Genomic DNA, 18,760 nt, shown 5'->3' on the forward strand with positions numbered 1-18,760 from the left:
GAGACATGGATTGTCTATGTGTGCATTCAGAGGGTGAATGGGCAAGACAAAATATTTAAGTGCCTTGGTTTGAGAGTGTCAAGAACTGAAACACTGCTGGGTTTTCACGCTCAACAACAGTCAGCCAACTTGACACAAGTGTGGGAAGCAATTGGAGTCAACAACCCTGTGGAACGCCTTCGACACCTTGTCGAGTCCATGTCCCGATGAATTGAGGTTGTTCTGACAACAAAAGGTCAGGTAGTAACTCAATATTAATAACGAATTGACACACTCCTCGACCATTCAACACTGATCGGTTTCTGGGTCATGGAGGAGAGAGGACGGACTTTTCCCAAACGAGAAAAGGCCTCATACTACTCAAACACTGATTGATTTCTGGGTCATGGAGGAGAGAGGACAGAAGAGCGAGAGAGAGAGAGAGGGTGGAGGACAGACTTTTTTTCAAATGAGAAAAGAACCAAGAGGCTTTAAAACCAGGCATTATACATGGATGGACTACAGAAAGGAAATGCTTGAAGTTCAGGTAATGAGTTTATTAATTATCATTAGTTAAGAAAACTTTCATTGATAACTAGAGTTCGATTCAACAACCTATTTTTGTAAGACGTGTCTGTTCAGTGCAGTTGATACATGATTGTAAATCAACTTTTGTTAAGACATGTTTATCACGGTCTCTATTTCTTAAACGTTGTATACACATTTTTCACATTTGTGTTTTTTTCACTAGAAATGATTGCTTATGGGTACTTTCGTGTGTGTGTGTGTGTGTGTGTGTGTGTGTGTGTGTGTGTGTGTGTGTGTGTGTGTGTGTGTGTAAAATATTACTGTTATCAGATTTTTTTTATTAATAGATTGTAGATATGTATTAAAATGTGGTGTTTTGCAAAAAGCTACAGTATATATCCATTGTTTAGTTGGAATGGAATGTTTGTTTACTCAATTTGACTATGATATGTGGTTGTCTCACCTAGCTATCTTAAGATGACTGAGTCACTATGGATATGAGCATCCACTAAATGTCAAATGTAAATGTTTTACATAGAGATCTCATATTACTGTTTTGAATATTTTTTTCATTTTTATATTGATGTTACAAATGTTTAATTTGTACAGTTCTTGTGTTTACATTTGACTGTGTAAAAAAAACAATTTGCCAAAAAACCATGATAATTTGTTTCTCTGAAATGAAACCATCAAGTGATCGATTTGAAACAAATACCTGTCATTGAATAACCCCGTTACATAATTAGAGTGAAAAAACACACCAATCTCTTGTATATGTTCTTTAAACAGAAAAGATACTTAACCAACATTTCTGAAAATAGAGTGTTTTGGAATGGAACTCTTCAATTCTCTAAAAACTCAAGAGGTTGATAATCGTCTGTATCATTCCCCAAATACTTCTTCAGAAACGGCACAACTTTAAAGAGGTTGATGTGGAAATCTCTGGACGTTTCGCTAGACTCCTGTTTGATATCACTGTAACCACCAGGGCACAGGTCCTTGGTTCCCCAGCTGATCACGCCAACCTATGGACAATGGAAGAGGTGTCAGTACAGTACTAATCACCTGTCGATTACAAAGACCCCAGAGGTTTGCAAATACATTTTACAGAAATAAATATGGAATAATCATTGTAGAAAAAAGAAAAGCACAAAAAGTATGTGGAAAGTAGATAGAAAGTTGCCACTTTGCTAGAGCCTGTTTCTCTGCTGTATGTACTGTAGATATGGCCAGAATGTCTCACCTGGATGGTGCGGTGTTTATCATAGTCCTTAAACACAGCTCCACCGGAGTCACCTGCACACACGCACAAGTACACACATGCAAACAAATGAAAAGGTAAGACAATGTAATAGAGAACCCTTTTCATCTTTAACAAGTTACAATACTTCTATTACAATAATACTAATTCAAATCACAAGGTTCGCATTACATTGAGAACAGATATAAACAAACAGTGAGTTCCTCATCTAATGTTCCATGAACTGTTAACATACCTTTGCAGGCAACATTATCTCTAGTAGGTTGTTTCCCACCCGTGCACAGGAAGTTATCAGTCACAATATCCTTTAGATTAAGTGGTGTTATTCCTTCTACCTCAGTAACAGCCATTTCGATACAATTGTCCCTCAACTAAAGAGAAAAATATATGAGAGGCGCACATATGGGCATCATCCATTGGTGTGTGTGTGTGTGGTCAGACATCATACAAGCACTCACCTGATCCTGAAGCTTTAGTTTGGCATCGCTACGTTGATCCATTTTTTCCTTTTTATCATATGAAATGAAACTGACTTCTTCTAATGGATTTTTGAACAATAGCTGTTCTGCAAGGATAACAATATATGAGGCAAGGCAACATACAGCGCCTAGATGAACCTTGTATCTTGGTGGATAGGCTGTGTGCTGTAACTGTACCTTGTTGCTTGCAGGTGATAGCCTCTCCTACCAGTTTTAAAGCGCCACTTGTTTCCTTTGTGCAAGGGATGCAAATTGGTCTGAGGAACACAGTAAAGCAAGAATGCGTAAAGGAAACAACGTGTGCTTCACACGTTACTACAGAGATGATTTAGATTCAGATCTGAAGGGCTGTGTCATCATATTCAATCTGGTTACCTTCAGCATAATATCAGAAGTCTTACCTTATGTGGACAGAGACATCTACATCATTCTTCAGTTTGATGAGAGCTACGTCGTAATCATAGAACTCGTTTATCCCGTCATTCTTTTTACCGTTGATATTATAATTAGGATGTAATATTATACGTGATGCTCCCTTTATAACTGTTAAGAGGCAGGACTAGAGTGTAATTAAACAGACATGTTGCTTACAACTTACAATATCACCAGGTTACTTGTTCAAGTAAATGTGGCATCCGGACATATTTCCTGGTAATGATGATAATCACTTAAAAAAAACAAGATTATTCAACAAAAAATTGTTTAGGTGTAAGAGCAAATGTTTTTGAAGGGGGGGGCTGGTTATACCTTGATTTTCCCCCATTGTAATACGGATATTGTCTGCCTTGTCATCGAACTTGAAGCAGTGAGCAGCAGTCAAGATGAAGCGGCGAGTGACCAGAGACCCCATGCATTTACTAGCTTTTCCTTCCTCATGCTATGGTATCAGGAGAGAGAGGTTGAACATACATACAGTAAATGACAACAGGCAGGCATTTGCATCAATATCTAATTTAAATGTCAACAGGATTTCATTTTTTTGTGCACTGGGATGAGACAGAGTATGAGAGGTGTGTGTCAGCCATTTATCACTCCCATGGCACAAATAACCTAAAACATTGCTTTGCAGAAACACACTACGAGTGATGATTGAATTCAGGACTTAAATGACAGGCGAGGTCTACTGTATACTGTTAGCGATCAAATCAAATTCTAACTTAAATATTATCATTTAAATGAAATCGAATCAATTATAAGTTAGTATATCTGTCGTGTATTGGTAATGACAGTGCACACTAAATCAAATCTGAACATGAAGGCCACAGAAAGGCCACTAGGTCATTGATGAAATAATCAAGGGTAAAAATCAGGCACTGTGTTGTTACTGTGTTGTCAATCCGTGCCATCCAGGGGTATCTTTGACGTATGGTGTTTGGGGTATTGTCATCATAGTTTTTATGGAGTCCGCAAATACCCACAACCTGGCTTTCATCTATGTGGAAGAGAGAGGTGACTCAACACACTGATACAAAGTCATTAAAATACAGAATAATATCCATGCAGAGACGCATAGAAATCTACACATTCTTCTATATTGTTGTTTAATTAGGACTCTTACCAATTATATCATCAAAGGTTTTTTCCAAATCAATAACATTCTTTAGTTTAAAATAATGCCTCTCGCCGTTCCTTTTTGTCACTAGTGGCATGATATCTTCATCAAAAATGTCACTTCCGACACCAAAAACATAAACATCTAAAAAAACAAAACAAGAGGAAGTGGCAAAAACATTAGGCATGAGATGAATCAAGAACAGTAACCTACTTGAGACAATAGCTGGCTTGAATTTGAATATTGTACTGAGTGCTGAGTGCCACAAATCATTGTTCAGAAATGGTTGATTTATTCCTGAGCAAACTGGTGTGCGTGTGTGTGTGTTTGGCCTTGCTCAGTCTATAGCTAGAAAGCCACCAGGGATGGGCAACTTTATTGGGGGTGGGCTAATTGACTATCAGTGACTGACATAACTGCTGTTGCACAAACAAATTCCACCTTGTGTATTCTACTATTTTTAACTCGGAACAGTAAGTTAAGATCCTGACAGTTCTTGTCACACCCTGACCTTAGAGATCCTTTTAATTCTCTATTTGGTTAGGTCAGGGTGTGACTAGTGTGGGCAATCTAGGTTCCCCTATTTCTTTTTTGGGCCGTTATGGTTCCCAATCAGAGGCAGCTGTTTATCGTTGTCTCTGATTGGGGATCATATTTAGGCAGCCTTTTCCCACCTGTTGTTTGTGGGATCTTGTTTTTGTGTAGTGCCTGTGAACACTGCATTTATGTCACGTTTTGTTTGTTCGGTATTGTTTTTGGTGAGTTTCATTTATTAAAACATGTGGAACTCTACGCACGCGGCGCCTTGGTCCATTTATTCCAACGATCGTGACAGTTCCTAAAATATTTTTGGAGTAAATTGATCTGAGGGCCTTCAAAAGGAGGAGAATAGTTGAGAGTAGAATGTCAGGTTGTTGTTAAATGTTATGACCACGCAAAAGTTTTGACCTCACCAAGATATTTTTCCCGTTTTGTCTCGTTATTCATGTACACAGTTTCCCTAATTTTGGCCATTGTGTTTTCAGGGCTACCCCCCATGTTGTAAGCACCTGCAAGTAGAGAGATTCAAGCGATTATTACTGAGCTGACCAAAGGTGAACAAAAGCTTACAAAAAAAAGAAGCTACGAATTGCAATACATTCAAATACTTTCCATACAAATATACATGAATAATAGCAATACAGTACCATCTGTGAAAAAGATGAGGACATGGTGGATCTCCATGAATAGCATTTCATTTCGTTGTTTTTGGATAGCCATGCGTTCCAGGATGGTTTTAAATGCAAGGTTGAGATTGGTCCCAACATTATCTCTAGCTGTAAAAAAAGTGCATGCGCACACACATAAACACACTGTTTGTCACATTACATTTGACCTAGCCAATGGATAAGTGTATTGTTTGGGCAATGATGATGTAAGTACATACAGTATATGGTAAATGTTTTGCTCACCATCATATTTAAAGTTGTCCAAGTCAGCCAAGACTTGCTCAAGTGGTTTTCTTTTATCTCCAGAAAAATCTATTATGTTGACAACCTCTAATACGTCAGAGGCGAAGAAAATTATTTCGTAATTTGGGCTGACTGAAAAGGAGCTAACCTGTGAAAGGTGAAGACACAAAACAGGATAATGTTTAATGATCTGTCAAAGAATGTGAGAGGAATACTGTGGTAAACCAATAACTGATTCCATATTGTCAGACATTTCTATCAGCTACATAACATACTTTGTGAGTGACTCGTGACATACCTTTGTGATAAGTTTCTTGACAGCATTTCTTGCACTGTTAAAGTCTGTCTCCGCAATGCTGTCAGATATGTCCATAGCAATGTACATGTTAAGCTTTCCTCCTTTATCTATTGTGATCTTCTTTCCTTCCTGATCAGTGTCATCTGAAAGGCACCAGCAGGATATATTACTTTGACAATCACAGGTGGAAAAGGAGGATGTTTGAGGATATGTGAAAGGTTTAGCAAATACAGTGCATTCGGAAAGTATTCAGACCCCTTCGATTTTTCCACAATTTGTTACGTTACAGCCTTATTCTAAAATGGATTAAATAAAAACAGTTCAATCTACACACATAATAACAAAGAGAAAACAGGTTTTTAGAAATGGTTGCAAATGTATTAAAAATAAAAAACAGAAATACCTTATTTACAATTGAAGTCAGTTTTTCACAATTCCTGACATTTAATCAGAGTAAAAATTCCCTATCTTAGGTCAGTTAGGGTCACCACCTTTATTTTAAGAATGTGAAATGTCAGAATAATAGTAGAAAGTGATTTATTTCATCTTTTATTTCTTTCATCACATTCCCAGTGGGTCAGAAGTTTACATACTAATTGAGTGTATCTGGTAGCATTGCCTTTAAATTGTTTAACTTGGGTAGCCTTCCACAACCTTCCCACAATAAGTTGGGGGAATTTTGGCCCATTCCCCCTGACAGAGCTGGTGTAACGAAGTCAGGTTTGTAGGTCTCTTTGCTGGCTTTCCTTTTCCAGTTCTGCCCACAAATTCTCTATAGGATTGAGGTCCGGGCTTTGTGATGGCCACTCCAATACCTTGACTTTGTTGTCCTTAAGCAATTTCGCCACAACTTTGGAAGTATGCTTGGGGCCTTTTGGAAGACCCATTTGTGACCAAGCTTTAACTTCCTGACTGATGTCTTGAGATGTTGCTTCAATATATCCACATAATTTTCCTTCTCATGATTCCATATATTTTGTGAAGTGTACCAGTCCCTCCTGCAGCAAAGCACACCCACAAAATGATGCTGCCACCCCCGTGCTTCACGGTTGGGGTGGTGTTCTTCGGCTTGTAAGCCTCCCACTTTTCCTCCAAACATAACGATGGCCATTATGGCCAAACAGTTCTATTTTTGTTACATCAGACCAGAGGACATTTCTCCAAAAGGTACAATCTTTTCCCCCATGTGCAGTTGCTAACTGTAGTCTGGCTCTTTTATGGTGGTTTTGGAGCAGTGGCTTCTTCCTTGCTGAGCGGCCTTTCAGGTTATGTCGATATAGGACTCGTTTTACTGTGGATATAGATATTTTTATATCTGTTTTCTCCAGCATCTTCACAAGGTATTTTGCTGTTGTTCTGGGATTGATTTGCACTTTTCGCACCAAAGTACGTTCATCTCTAGGAGACAGAACGCGTTTCCTTCCTGAGCGGTATGACGGCTGCGTGGTCCCACGGTGTTTATACTTGCGTACTATTGTTTGTACAGATGAGCGTGGTACCTTCGGGCATTTGGAAATTGTTCCCAAGGATGAACCAGACTTGTGGAGGTCTACAATTTAGTTTCTGAGGTCTTGGCTGATTTCTTTAGATTTTCCCATGATGTCAAGCAAAGAGGCACCGAGTTTGAACGTACACCTTGAAATGCATCCACAAGTACACCTCCTATTGACTAAAGTTATGTAATTTATGCTAACAGAAGCTTCTGAAGCCATGACATCATTTTCTGGAATTTTCCAAGCTTTTTAAAAGGCAGGGTCAACTTAGTGTATGTAAACTTCTGACCCACTGGAATTGTGATACAGTGAATTATAAGTGAAATAATCTGTCTGTAAACAATTATTGGAAAAATGACTTGTGTCATGCACAAAGTAGATGTCCTAACCAACTTGCCAAAACTATAGTTTGTTAACAAGAAATTTGTGGAGTGGTTGAAAAACAAGTTTTAATGACTCCAACCTAAGTGTCTGTAAACTTCCCACTTCAGACCCTTTACTATGAGACTGTAAATTGAGCTCAGGTGCATCCTGTTTCCGTTAATCATCCTTGAGATGTTTTTACAACTTGATTGGAGTCCTCCTGTGGTAAATTCAATTGACTGGACATGATTTGGAAAGGCACACACCTGTCTATATCAGGTGCCATAGTTGACCGTGCATGTCAGAGCAAAAACCAAGTCATGAGGTCGACGGGAATTGTCCAAAGAGCTCTGAGACAGGATTGTGCTGAGGCACAGATCTGGGGAAGGGTACCAAAAAATGTCTGCAGCATTGAAGGTCCCCAAGAACACGGTGGCTTTCTTAAATGGAAGAAGTTTGGAACCACCAAGACTCTCCCTAGAGCTGGCCGCCCACCCAAACTAAGCAATCGGGGGAGAAGAGCCTTTTTAAAAAATGTTTTTTTTTTTTCCACCTTTATTTAACCAGGTAGGCTAGTTGAGAACAAGTTCTCATTTGCAACTGCGACCTGGCCAAGATAAAGCATAGCAGTGTGAACAGACAACAACACAGAGTTACACATGGAGTAAACAATTAACAAGTCAATAACACAGTAGAAAAAAAAGGGGAGTCTATATACCATGTGTGCATGAGGAGGTAGGGGAATAATTACAATTTTGCAGATTAACACTGGAGTGATAAATGATCAGATGGTCATGTACAGGTAGAGATATTGATCAGGGAGGTGACCAAGAACCTGATGGTCACTCTGACAGAGCTCTGTGGAGATGGGAGAACCTTCCAGAAGGACAAACATCTCTGCAGCACTTCACCAATCAGGCCTTTATGATAGAGTGGCCAGACGGAAGCCACTCCTCAGTAAAAGGCACAGCCCGCTTGGAATTGGCCAAAAGGCACCTAAAGACTCTTAGACCATGAGAAACAAGAATCTCTGGTCTGATGAAGTGGCTTCGGGACAAGTCTCTGAATATCCTTGAGTGGCCCAGCCAGAGCCCGGACTTTAACCTGATCTAACATCTCTGGAGAGCCCTGAAAATAGCTGTGCAGAGACGCTCCACCTCCAACCTCACAGAGCTTGAGAAGATCTGCAGAGAAGAATGGGTGAAACTCCCCAAATACAGGTGTGCCAAGCTTGTAGTGTAATACCCAAGAAGACTCAAGGCTGTAATCGCTGCCAAAGGTGCTTCAACAAAGTACTGAGTAAACGGTTTGAATAATGATGTGATATTTCATTTTTTTTACATGTAATACATTTGAAAAAAATGTATAAACTGTTTTTTCTCTGTCATTATGGTGTATTGGGTGTAGATTAACGAGGAAAAACAATTGAATCTATTTTAGAATAAGGCTGTGACGTAACAAAATGTGGAAAACGTCAAGGGGTCTGAATACTTTCTGAATGCACTGTATACCGATAAAGTTATGGTGATAATGAAAATGGAATAAAGACTTCAACAAATAAACAATTGATGATATATTAGGTGTTATGAAGACCTACCAACGGGCAGTGCCATCTGAAGGCTCTCTCTGATAGCACTGCCGAAGGCCTCCGTGACCTCCAGCGCAGTGTCATACGTGTGCTTGTCTGCAACAAGAACAAAAGAACCAGACAACCACAGGATAAATCTCTATTTTTCACAGTGGACTGTACATGACAATCTTTTGGCATCTTTGAGCAATGGACTAGTCGTGACTGCGTTGTGTTGCTTGGAAAACTGTTATTGTTTTAGGTGTCTTTCTGGGCCTTACAGTAACATTTAGGCTCAGTCCCAGTCCATTGGCCACTCTCTTGACATACACGTGTCTTTGACCCCAACAAATGTAAGCTGTCGTCACAGCGGTAAGACAATATGTCGTCAATGCCAAAACTGGAACCAGACCTCCTAGCACCTGCTGGAATCCCAGGGTCAGCACAGCGATCTTCACTTCCTGCTGTAAGAGAACGGTGGGAGAAAGTCAGAGAGAAATGGAGAGGGAGGGTGTCAGGGAGGCAGGGAGAGTATAGCATGCTGCATAGGTAGTTATTGTGTAGGCTGTGGCACTGAACGCCATTTATAATGTGTCATTCCGACCAGAGGGTCCTGAGGAGAAAGACGGAGAGACAGTTGACAGTTTTCTACTCACAGTCACGGCTGCATATGGGTGTGCCCCCACTCCACTTCCCATTGGCTTGGCACACACGGGAGGCTGAGCCGCGCAGTGAGTATCCCGAATAACACTCATACGTGGTCTTATTGTTGACAAAATATTGCGATTGTACAGGCAAGACCGAACCACTTTCTAAAACCAAGGGGTTGGGGCATTCGATCACTAAAGAAGAAGAAAACAAAATGGATGGTCCTGTTTCAGTAGCATTTCTCTTATTTCAAATACTGTCTTCGTGGAAGATATCAGGCATCGTCACTTACTTTTGCACTGTTGAGGAGGTCTTCTTTTTGGCAGTGGCTTCCAAGTTCCGCTTTTCAGGCACGAACGAGTTAAAGCAGGATATGGATAGTACCCTTCTGGACAGTGGTATATCATAATGCTGCCATACTCAAGCTTCTTAGTGAGAGTGTAACTACCTCCTTCCATGCCCATTCTCTCCTCATTACAGGTGACATCACACAGAACACCTACACCTGTGGGGTCAGTGTGGGAAAATGTCCATTTATTTTACACGTGCATGCCTGTATTAATGGCCTGGGCCATGTTGGGATTCTGGCTAGAATACCAGAACACATCCGAGTTTTACCAACCCAGAATTCTTAATAGTATACAGAACCCTAATGGATGGAGTCAAAGCTGAACATGAGTGTGTAGGTACACGAGTGAAATTTAAGACCCTAATTATAATTTATGTTGAATATTATGATATTCAACAATATTAATATAATCACCCCAAACACCCAGTCAAAAAGTACTGACAGTGAATCCTATCAAAAACAACACACATGGTTAAAAACAAATCCTTCCTGGCTATATTTATGTTGAGTACATACATTTTATTTTCCATCCATTGTTATACTATCCAGAATACAGGAGCATATGGGACAAATGTTTCTAAAAGGTAAGAAAAGCTAACAACAGCAGTTTGAATATAAAAGCCATGTCAAGACACTCACCCATATAAAGAGGACATATCAGCAGTGCTACAGACAAACCCCAGAGAACAGACAACTCCATGGTGGCTCACAGGTCAAAAAGTAAAACAAACAATCTGCAGAAGGGTGCATGTTTATATGGAGAAGGTAGGAAGGACAAGGGGGAAGGTATGACTAAAAGCTTGCCGTCACTGGTTAACCTAAAGTCAAATAAAAGAAGATCAATGACCTACAATGAGAAACTAAAACACACACTCACTCCAAAAACTTGCCATACTTCTACAAATATATATATATATACGTTTTTTAAATCCGAGCCTGTGACTGAGAACTATCTATCAGCTTTATTTTATGAAAATGATTTATACTTTGAAAAACCACTCATAGCTAGTACAGTTTATTTTGCAACAGCTTAGAACAAAAAGGTCAAAGGTCTTAGTGTGTATTCCAGTAAGTAAACCTTGCCTCAGCTCTCCAACTGTCTGTGGATAATTCCAGTAAATACAACTTCTTTTTAAAACACCCCCCAGCGTAAAAATATGTTCACATGACCCTCCCCTTGTACTGTAAAATAATGTACACACCCTCCACCCTTGTAAAATTAACTCCAAAAATAATGATTACCACCATAAATAACAATAACTGTAGCAAACATGTGGTTATAAACGTGGATATCGACATTTCCACTACCACATGGTTTTGTGGCACTGGTTGCAGACAATGATTAGCTGGGGGGGAAATTAGATTTTCAGATTTTCACAATTTTGACACTAGATTTAGGTCAGAATGGTTCAGATAATAACTACAGAACGAAGCCAACATCAGCGTGAGCTTTGGTTGATAATGGTATGATCTTTGAACTCTTATTCACTACAGAAGTGATACCTCCTAGCCGTTGAGTTAGCAACAGCAGATGCAACGAGGGTTAGGAATAACAGACAGAGTATTCTGTCTATCACCCAATGACGTTACTCCAACGTATCCAATTGACAACCAGAGACATTCTTCAAAGGACTCGGTTTGGCAACACGGCCTTCCATCTACCACCAACCTACTGAAGCGCAGCTCAGAGTAAATATTTATTGCATTTTCCTTTTCCAAATGGGCGGTAATTTAGAATGCATCAGATACTGTATTTATGATAGCACAGCTTCTCCCCGTGTCCCTCAGTCTTCCCACTCTTTCACTCAAACCCAGCCCTTTTCCTTTGTGTAACAAGCTGTCATATCTGTTCCGCCCGCTAGGGACGGATGAGACTGAATTAAGATGAGGATTAATATTGACTGCTATTGATGTAAAATATTACTAGGTCTTTAAGAGTTTATTCGGAAGATAACAGCTCTATAAATATTATTTTGTGGTGCCCGACTCTCTAGTTAATTACATTTACATGATTAGCTCAATCAGGTGATATTAATTACGGAGAAATTATTCTATAGAATAGCATGTCATATCACTTAATCCGGCAAAGCCAAAGACACAACACTTCACTACATTCCTAAAGAAGACAATGTACTTTTTACTCCATACATTTTCCCTGAAACCCAAAAGTACTCGTTACATTTTGACAAGAAAATGGTCCAATTCACACACTTATCAAGAGAACATCCCTGGTCATCCCTACTGCCTCTGATCTGGCAGACTCACTAAACACATGCTTCAGTTTGTAAATTATGTCTGAGTGTGCCCCTGGCTATACATCAATAAAAAATGTTTTAAGATTGTCTCGTCTGGTTTGCCTAATATAAAGAACTTGAAATGATTTATACTTTCGATACTTAAGTATATTTAAAACCAAATACTTTTAGACTTTTACTCAAGTAGGATTTTACTGGGTGACTTTCGCTTTTACTTGAGTCATTTTATATTAAGGTATCTTTACTTTTACTCATGTATGACAATTGAGTACTTTTTCCACCTCTAGAAATGTGGCTTTATGGAAGACATTATATAGTAAAACCTGCAAAATGGCGAATGTGAATCATGAAAAAAACGCACTACCTTCCCTGTGCCCATATAAAAACACACACTACCCTCCCTGTGCCCATATAAAACACACACTACCCTCCCCGTGCCCATATAAAACACACACTACCCTCCCTGTGCCCATATAAAACACACACTACCCTCCCTGTGCCCATATAAAACACACACTACCTTCCCTGTGCCCATATAAAAACACACACTACCCTCCCTGTGCCCATATAAAAACACACACTACCCTCCCTGTGCCCATATAAAAACACACACTACCCTCCCTGTGCCCATATAAAAACACACACTACCCTCCCTGTGCCCATATAAAAACACACACTACCCTCCCCGTGCCCATATAAAAACACACACTACCCTCCCTGTGCCCATATAAAAACACACACTACCCTCCCTGAGCCCATATAAAAACACACACTACCCTCCCTGTGCCCATATAAAAACACACACTACCCTCCCTGTGCCCATATAAAAACACACACTACCCTCCCTGTGCCCATATAAAAACACACACTACCCTCCCTGTGCCCATATAAAAACACACACTACCCTCCCTGAGCCCATATAAAAACACACACTACCCTCCCCGTGCCCATATAAAAACACACACTACCCTCCCCGTGCCCATATAAAAACACACACTACCCTCCCTGTGCCCATATAAAACACACACTACCCTCCCTGTGCCCATATAAAAACACACACTACCCTCCCCGTGCCCATATAAAACACACACTACCCTCCCTGTGCCCATATAAAACACACACTACCCTCCCCGTGCCCATATAAAAACACACACTACCCTCCCCGTGCCCATATAAAAACACACACTACCCTCCCCGTGCCCATATAAAACACACACTACCCTCCCTGTGCCCATATAAAAACACACACTACCCTCCCCGTGCCCATATAAAAACACACACTACCCTCCCCGTGCCCATATAAAAACACACACTACCCTCCCCGTGCCCATATAAAACACACACTACCCTCCCTGTGCCCATATAAAACACACACTACCCTCCCCGTGCCCATATAAAAACACACACTACCCTCCCCGTGCCCATATAAAAACACACACTACCCTCCCTGTGCCCATATAAAACACACACTACCCTCCCTGTGCCCATATAAAAACACACACTACCCTCCCCGTGCCCATATAAAACACACACTACCTTCCCTGTGCCCATATAAAACACACACTACCCTCCCCGTGCCCATATAAAAACACACACTACCCTCCCTGTGCCCATATAAAAACAGAATCAGAATCACTTTAATTTGCTAAGTACATTTAGGCATACCCAGAATTTAACTCTGAAATTGGTGCTGCCAGCAATAGACAGAAGAATTTACACAAAGTCTACATACAATATATACAATAGTACCGACTCACAGCCGGGGTAGTCTGATGAGGACAGAATTTCAGGACAAAAAAAGACCCAGCTATATACAGCAGCTCATTCCTAACAGATATTCCAAGGGCTTTCGCTGGATGATGTCACACATACTCTAGCTTTCATTAAACACACCACTATTCTATGACCGGTCCGTTTAGGGTCACTATTAATCATCTCACATCATCATAGGCTGAAAGGCCTCCTGCCATGTCAAAACAACATAGATGAGTAAACGGGAATTTTTTTGGGCATTCCCCTTTAAGGTAAACAACAAGTCGTGTCCTGTAAATTTTATTTTATTTTTATATATATATATATATATATATTTTTACCTTTATTTAATTGATTTAATTGATTATGGCAAGTCAGTTAAGAACAAATTCTTATTTTCAATGACGGCCGAGGAACAGTGGGTTAACTGCCTGTTCAGGGGCAGAACGACAGATTTGTACCTTGTCAGCTTTGGGATTTGAACTTGCAACCTTCCAGTTATTAGTCCAACGCTCCAATTGACAGACGAGGCTAGTGTAAACAAGCTAGAGTACACATAGGCTACTTCAGCATTTCCCGTAATTCCTTGGCACTCCATCCAAAGTGTAATGATTAAATGATGATTTGCGTTTATGCAGTGCTTTTTTCCCTTCTAAGACTCAAAGTACTTTACGTTGCATGAGGCTAACTCACCCCAATCACCACCAATAGACCTATGTGTCTATCGGATCAATAATTCCTCTGTTAAACTGCAGTTGAATTCATACAGGTAACCTACCTGCAGATATATGATCTACATTTGATCAACCTGTTGCAGGAGAACTTTCCTACAATGCAGGAAATGTAAAACTTGTAAGTTATTTGAGGTTTGAAAAGGCTTCTTGAAAAATAATAAAGGGCTGACCCTTTACTAGTAGAGCTATTCGGTGCCAATGGACAGGGTTCAGCCACCACAGGTCTGTCCAGCAAGAACAAGTCTAAGATATCTCAAATAAAAAATCTAATCAATCAAATATAACTTTATTTGTCACATGCATCGAATAAAACAGGTGCAGACTTGAACATGAAATGCTTACTTACGAGCCCTTTCCCAACGATGCTGAGTTAAAAAGTAAGAAACATTTGCTAAAACAAAAATATGATTTTTTAAATAATCAATAAAAAAAAGGAAATAGTAACTAAATAAAACAACAATATCAATAATGAGGCTTTGTACAAGGAGTACCTGTATCCAGTCAATCAATGTGCAGGGGTACGAGGTAGTTGATGTAATTGAGGTAATATGTACATGTTGATAGGGGTAAAAGTGACTAGGCAGTCAGCAATAAACAGAGTAGCAGCAGTGTATGTGAAGAGTGTGAAGAGTGTGAAAGTGTGTCTATATGTGAGTGTATTGTGTGTGGTGTCATGATGTTGTTATGTGCCCTGGACACCATTTGTGAATTGATCGCCCCCCATCTAGCTTCAGAGTTTGTCCTGTTAGGTGACCTAAACTGGGATATGCTTAACACCCCGGCAGTCCTACAATCTAAGCTAGATGCCCTCAATCTCACGCAAATCATCAAGGAACCCACCAGGTACAACCCTAACTCTGTAAACAAGGGCACCCTCATAGACGTCATCCTGACCAACTGGCCCTCCAAATATACCTCCGCTGTCTTCAACCAGGATCTCAGCGATCACTGCCTCATCGCCTGTATCCGCCACGGAGCCGCAGTCAAACGACCACCCCTCATCACTGTCAAACGCTCCCTAAAACACTTCTGTGAGCAGGCCTTTCTAATCGACCTGGCCCGTGTATCCTGGAAGGACATTGACCTCATCCCGTCAGTTGAGGATGCCTGGTCATTCTTTAAAAGTAACTTCCTCACCATTTTGGATAAGCATGCTCCGTTCAAAAATGCAGAACCAAGAACAGATACAGCCCTTGGTTCACTCCAGACCTGACTGCCCTCGACCAGCACAAAAACATCCTGTGGCGGACTGCAATAGCATCGAATAGCCCCGTGATATGCAACTGTTCAGGGAAGTCAGGAACCAATACACGCAGTCAGTCAGGAAAGCTAAGGCCAGCTTCTTCAGGCAAAAGTTTGCATCCTGTAGCTCCAACTCCAAAAAGTTCTGGGACACTGTGAAGTCCATGGAGAACAAGAGCACCTCCTCCCAGCTGCCCACTGCACTGAGGCTAGGAAACACGGTCTCCACCGATAAATCCATGATTATCGAAAACTTCAATAAGCACTTCTCAACGGCTGGCCATGCCTTCCGCCTGGCTACTCCAACCTCGGCCAACAGCTCCGCCCCCCGTAGTTCCTCACCCAAGCCTCTCCAGGTTCTCCTTTACCCAAATCCAGATAGCAGATGTTCTGAAAGAGCTGCAAAACCTGGACCCGTACAAATCAGCTGGGCTTGACAATCTGGACCCGCTATTTCTGAAACTATCTGCCGCCATTGTCGCAACCCCTATTACCAGCCTGTTCAACCTCTCTTTCATATCGTCTGAGATCCCCAAGGATTGAAAGCTGCCGCAGTCATCCCCTCTTCAAAGGAGGAGACACCCTGGACCCAAACTGCTATAGACCTATATCCATCCTGCCCTGCCTATCTAAGGTCTTCGAAAGCCAAGTCAACAAACAGGTCACTGACCATCTCGAATCCCACCGTACCTTCTCCGCTGTGCAATCTGGTTTCCGAGCCGGTCACGGGTGCACCTCAGCCACACTCAAGGTACTAAATGATATCATAACCGCCATCGATAAAAGACAGTACTGTGCAGCCGTCTTCATCGACCTCGCCAAGGCTTTCGACTCTGTCAATCACCAAATTCTTATCGGCAGACTCAACAGCCTCGGTTTTTCGGATGACTGCCTTGCCTGGTTCACCAATTACTTTGCAGACAGAGTTCAGTGTGTCAAATCAGAGGGCATGCTGTCCGGTCCTCTGGCAGTCTCTATGGGGTGCCACAGGGTTCAATTCTCGGGCCGACTCTTTTCTCTGTATATATCAATGATGTTGCTCTTGCTGCGGGCGATTCCCTGATCCACCTCTACGCAGACGACACCATTCTATATACTTTCGGCCCGTCATTGGACACTGTGCTATCAAACCTCCAAACGAGCTTCAATGCCATACAGCACTCCTTCCGTGGCCTCCAACTGCTCTTAAACGCGAGTAAAACCAAATGCATGCTTTTCAACCGATCGCTGCCTGCACCCGCATGCCCGACTAGCATCACCACCCTGGATGGTTCCAACCTTGAATATGTGGACATCTATAAGTACCTAGGTGTCTGGCTAGACTGCAAACTCTCCTTCCAGACTCACATCAAACATCTCCAATCAAAAATCAAATCCAGAGTCGGCTTTCTATTCCGCAACAAAGCCTCCTTCACTCACGCTGCCAAGCTTACCCTAGTAAAACTGACTATCCTACCGATCCTCGACTTCGGCGATGTCATCTACAAAATGGCTTCCAACACTCTACTCAGCAAACTGGATGCAGTCTATCACAGTGCCATCCGTTTTGTCACTAAAGCACCTTATACCACCCACCACTGCGACTTGTATGCTCTAGTCGGCTGGCCCTCACTACATATTCGTCGCCAGACCCACTGGCTCCAGGTCATTTACAAGTCCATGCTAGGTAAAGCTCCGCCTTATCTCAGTTCACTGGTCACGATGGCAACACCCATCCGTAGCACGCGCTCCAGCAGGTGTATCTCACTGATCATCCCTAAAGCCAACACCTCATTTGGCCGCCTTTCGTTCCAGTACTCTGCTGCCTGTGACTGGAACGAATTGCAAAATCGCTGAAGTTGGAGACTTTTATCTCCCTCACCAACTTCAAACATCAGCTATCCGAGCAGCTAACCGATCGCTGCAGCTGTACATAGTCTATAGGTAAATAGCTCACCCTTTTTCACCTACCTCATTCCCATACTGTTTTTATACTGTTTTTATTTATTTACTTTTCTGCTCTTTTGCACACCAATATCTCTACCTGTACATGCCCATCTGATCATTTATCACTCCAGTGTTAATCTGCAAAATTGTATTATTCGCCTACCTCCTCATGCCTTTTGCACACATTGTATATAGACTGCCCATTTTTTTCTACTGTGTTATTGACTTGCTAATTGTTTACTCCATGTGTAACTCTGTGTTGTCTGTTCACACTGCTATGCTTTATCTTGGCCAGGTCGCAGTTGCAAATGAGAACTTGTTCTCAACTAGCCTACCTGGTTAAATAAAGGTGAAATAAAAATAAAATAAAATTGTTTGACCGCTACATGTTATGGGTATTATGGATCATGCGGTGGTACTCTATAAAATATGAAAATAAGGTCTGAGGTTAACACAGGCTTATGATATCTTATACATTTGTTCTATGAAATAATATCAGACAGTTAAACAATACTTTATGTGCATAGTTTGTTATTACAAAGATGCATCAAAATTCACAAAAAGTGACATTTGCTGATGAAGATATTCTCATAGAACAAAATATATAAGATCTGTGTTTACCTGTGTTTACCACAGACCATACTTTCTGTGTTTATCCAAAAACCCTACAAAAACTCCATTAATTTACCCATAGGCTTTGTCTAACGAGTTAGTGCCTACAAGAATACACTATTACTATTTATCTCTATAGCCACAACAGTCTCAAAGTAATACCATACCTATGGCTGAAATAGGCCAGTATATACAGAATAGACACAGAGACGCAACATCGGAAGACTTTTGGGGAAGGAAACAGACCAGGACGGAGGTTGGAGTTTGAGAA

The 18,760-nt window shown here is 41.1% G+C and overlaps 1 protein-coding gene across 1 annotated transcript; it reads right to left on the reverse strand.

Moving 5' to 3' along the window:
* Positions 1 to 754: 754 nt before the first annotated feature.
* Positions 755 to 10,766, reverse strand: cfbl (complement factor b, like). Its single transcript, XM_035771743.2, has 18 exons — positions 10,608 to 10,766; positions 9,912 to 10,124; positions 9,628 to 9,813; positions 9,253 to 9,435; positions 9,002 to 9,088; positions 5,549 to 5,691; positions 5,251 to 5,398; positions 4,987 to 5,115; positions 4,753 to 4,848; positions 3,806 to 3,943; positions 3,573 to 3,679; positions 2,995 to 3,124; positions 2,649 to 2,790; positions 2,425 to 2,504; positions 2,227 to 2,333; positions 2,004 to 2,139; positions 1,751 to 1,803; positions 755 to 1,532 (listed from the first exon to the last, which is right to left on the reverse strand). Exons 1-18 carry the CDS (start codon positions 10,666 to 10,668, stop codon positions 1,350 to 1,352), a joined length of 2,322 nt encoding a protein of 773 aa, XP_035627636.1. The 5' UTR covers positions 10,669 to 10,766; the 3' UTR covers positions 755 to 1,349.
* Positions 10,767 to 18,760: the final 7,994 nt, after the last annotated feature.

This window comes from Oncorhynchus keta, chromosome 6, assembly GCF_023373465.1.
Source record: "Oncorhynchus keta strain PuntledgeMale-10-30-2019 chromosome 6, Oket_V2, whole genome shotgun sequence".
NCBI lineage: Eukaryota > Metazoa > Chordata > Actinopteri > Salmoniformes > Salmonidae > Oncorhynchus > Oncorhynchus keta.